Here is a 3,781-nt window from a genome sequence, read left to right as displayed (position 1 = left end):
GAAGACAAACTGCATATGTAGCACTGAACTAAAGTGTTCACATTTTTAATCATTAATTTGAGCAGCTAAAATGTACAAATATTTATTAAATCTTGAACTATTGATGCGAATTATATCAATATGTGCCCTACACACATGCCAAAATGTACTTTAGCATTTTAGCACCCTGCAGTGGATATGAAGACAAACTTTTCTTTCTTTTTTTTTTATGACCAGCAAAAGTGTGCAAATATTTTTTCAATTTTGGACTATTGGTGCAAACCGTGGTGTCATGTGCATAAAACTTCAACTTTATACTGCACACATCCCAATTTAACATTTTAGCACTTTAGCACCCTGCAGACCGACTTATCAATGAAGTAAGGCGTTTGCATTTTGTTTTTGTTTTTTTGAGCAGCAAAAGTGTGCAATTATCCGATAAATGTTGGACTATCTGTGCAAAGAGTGGTGTGCACACACAACTTTAACCTTACGCTGCACACATCCCAATTTAGCATTGTAGCACTTTAGCACCCTACAGTGGCAATGAAGACATATGTGTCAATGAATAGGGAGTTTGCTTTTATTCATTTGACCAGCAAAATGGTGTGCAAATATTCAATACATCTTGGACTATCAATGCAAATGTAACACCTCAGGTATATGCATGCACATGGTTTCACTTTACATTATTATCGTTATTATTATTATTATTATATGTACAAACTGACAGTTGTAGTCACAACATGTGTACAGTTCAAACACAAGGGGCACAAATGCCATATAAATACACATGTCGACGACGAATAAAAGCTGAAATAATAAACATTTAAGAATAAGTTAGCATTATAATGTCCTGTTCATTGTCACAGTTTGCACCATGGATGGAGCTTGAGGTCAGTCAGGAGAAACCATAAGTGCCGGACAGCTCCCGGATCCTATTTTCCCGACTCATTTTTTTCAGTTTCATCCTCCTGTTTTGGAACCAGATTTTCACTTGCCTGTCGGTGAGGTGCACACTGCGGCTGATCTCCAAGCGACGCTCCCTGGTTAAGTACATGTTGAAGAGGAACTCCTTCTCCAGCTCCAGAGTCTGGTGTTTGGTGTAAGGACATCGCTTCTTCCTGCCGCTCTTTGCAGTCAACCAGCTGGCAGGACTTTCTGTGGTGCCTTCTTCTGCAAGCACAAAGACATGTTGCAATGTCAGCCAACAGGTGTGCACACCTTCATGTGGACCAAGGTGACAAATGCTCCATTTTGGATTGCAAAGTTACTCTAAACTGCAGATTTCTACTTACTTAAATCTGTGTGCTCCTACTTTATGTTCCTTTTATTTGTGCTTGTAACATGCTGACAACATTTTGCACTTACAGATACTTTATGGCTCCTCTACTACAGTAGCCTACACACATATGGGCTACCAAAAAGAATACATGTAATAATAACAAAAGCAAATAAAATACAAATAAACAAAAAGTGTAACAGAAAAATATAATAATAATAATAATAATAATAATAAATACAATAATAATAATATTTTTTTAACTGAAGTAATTTATTTAGTAGTTTATTTATTTAAAAAAAAGAAAAAGAAAAAAACATAATCCTATGCAGTGGCCATTTGTGTGTTTTTTTTGTTTTGTTTTTTTACACAAAATGTATAACTGACAAATGTCCACTGCACTCTCTTTATAACATGCTCAAATATACTGTAATATAGGACTATATGTTGCACACACGCATTAACAACTCTAATAAATACAATAAAAAACTAAAAGTGTAACAAAATAGCAACACGACATTGTATAAAATATTGACGATATTTTTTTTTCTTCTAAAAAAAAGAAGCAATCGCAGCAAAAACGTGCACATTAATAAAAACACAAAACAAAACGTCGTCCTCTGCATAGAGCCCTTGCTACAAGAATATACAGAAAATATGGGCTAAGAAAAGGAATAAAAATACGAATAAAAAATGTAAATTAAATCAGAAGAAACGAAAAGTGTAACAAAAATAATAGCAATTAAACATTTTTAAAAATGTATAAAAGTTGATTTTATTTTAAAGCAATTAGAGCATAAACAAAAACAATCGTCCTCTGCAGTGTATCCTTAAGCTCCTGCAGTATACAGTCAATATGCTGCGAAAAATAGTTAAAAAGAATAAAAAAATAAGAAGCACAAAAAAATTACTAAATCTGAAGCAATTGGAGCATAAAAAGGTACTTATAGAACCCACTCTGCAGTGGACAGTTGTGTCTTGCATAAGGTTGTTTTCCCCCCAAAATGTATCAACAAATATCCATCTCTCTCGTGATATGTGATATGCATGTTATGTTCAACTGCACACGTGCAAAACAAAAATTGCACATGCAGACTCGTTATGCATCCACCACAGCACGTGTCAAACATGCATCTATATTCCTGTTTACTTTCACAAAGAGGTGCATTTTGTGCACCAACGAGACCCCGCAGCCCTTATAATCCCTGTTCTCCATAAAGACATAAAACTGCTTTAACAAGGCAGGCCTGCATGTGTCGGAGGCAAAAAAAAGGAAACGAGGACATCAGCGTGAAACAATCCCACTCTGTGGCGTGTTTATCAAAGGCTGTCTTGTGGGCATGGCTGGTGCACGTGATTAGGGTCTTCAAATACAGCCTTATTTGTTTTTGTTTTTTTTAATTTGTTGCTATTTTGCACGTGTTCACCTTTAATGGGCTTTTCTGCACACTCCACACCGCAAGCCTCCACCAGCTCCGGGGATGACGACGACGAGCCCTCGGGTGAGAGCCGACTGCGCTCTTCCTCCCTGGCCGGGATGTGCGGCTCGGACGCGGGCGCCTCCTCCAGGCTCTCCCGCTGCAGCCCGGGCTCTGCGGTAAGGGGAGGCTGCGGAGGTCTATGCGGGGTGAAGCTGGTCACGCTCGGCTGGGGGTCGTGATAAAGCCTGGAGGACGACGTGTAGGTCTGGGACAGACGGAAGTAGCCGGGGACGGGCACGGTGCTTCCGCCCGTGGCCGGGCAGGAGACGCCGGGGAAAGGGATGTCCTCCACCGAGGCTCCTTTAGGGCATTTCTCCGCCTCGTAAAGGCAGTAATTGTTCTCCTCCTTGACGGCGGCGGAGAAGACGCACTGCTGGGGCATGTGTTGCTGCTCCACCCTGCAGGACCGGGACGCCTCCAGCCATGCGTCCATCCCCGGTGCGTAATGCGCCGCAGGAGGCGGCATGGCGCCCGGCGCGCTCCCCTCCGTGCAGCGCTTGCCGATCCCGGGGAAACAGGACGCTCCCCCGTAGGAGTATTCCGGTGGTAAGTACACGCCGTTGCTGTGGTAATAAGCCCCTCCGTCGCCCCTCACGTTGATCAGGGAGTCCACGAAAAAGGGGTTCGCAGCCTGGTTGTTGGGACATGTCATGGCGCTGCTAAAATCGGACGCCGGGTGAAGATCGCCCTTTCTGGCCGACATTTCTTGTGCAAAACATCGCTGAATAATTACCGATACTCACGCTTCTCCGTGCAGCCTGCAGCCAATTAAAACAGCGGGCGGCCGCGTTAGGCTCCGCCCACTCCGACCAGCCCAGCGTCGGAGATTTTCTTTTAGGTTCAAGTCAAGAAAAGTGCCAGGAGAGAAGGTTTGCGCCTCCGCAGGGGATTGTGGGTATAAAATATATATATATATATATATATATATATATATATATATCAGCAGAATGACGAGCACACGCAGCAGCATCATTTCAGCAAGCTGCAAAGAGTCATGTAAAAACGAAGCCGTGCTTTATGGCCGCTTTTACAGCATTGT

The 3,781-nt window shown here is 42.2% G+C and overlaps 1 protein-coding gene across 1 annotated transcript; it reads right to left on the bottom strand.

Annotated features, from left to right (window-relative positions):
- Positions 1–639: 639 nt before the first annotated feature.
- On the bottom strand, positions 640–3,445 carry hoxa10b (homeobox A10b). The gene is made up of 2 exons (XM_061945599.1): positions 2,689–3,445; positions 640–1,155 (listed from the first exon to the last, which is right to left on the bottom strand). Exons 1-2 carry the CDS (start codon positions 3,443–3,445, stop codon positions 881–883), a joined length of 1,032 nt encoding a protein of 343 aa, XP_061801583.1. The 3' UTR covers positions 640–880.
- Between the last annotated feature and the right edge of the window lie 336 nt (positions 3,446–3,781).

Source organism: Nerophis lumbriciformis, linkage group LG04 (assembly GCF_033978685.3).
Source record: "Nerophis lumbriciformis linkage group LG04, RoL_Nlum_v2.1, whole genome shotgun sequence".
Classification (NCBI taxonomy): Eukaryota; Metazoa; Chordata; class Actinopteri; order Syngnathiformes; family Syngnathidae; genus Nerophis; species Nerophis lumbriciformis.
Note: the sequence above shows the minus strand (reverse complement) of the source record. Positions and strands in the feature narration are given on the sequence as shown.

Coding starts and splice junctions, on each gene's coding strand:
- hoxa10b (XM_061945599.1), bottom strand. CDS start 3,445: ATGTCGGCCAGAAAGGGCGATCTTCACCCGGCGTCCGATTTTAGCAGC. Junction 1,156..2,688: donor TGCAGAAAAGCCCATTAAAG/GTGAACACGTGC, acceptor TTGTGCTTGCAG/AAGAAGGCACCACAGAAAGT.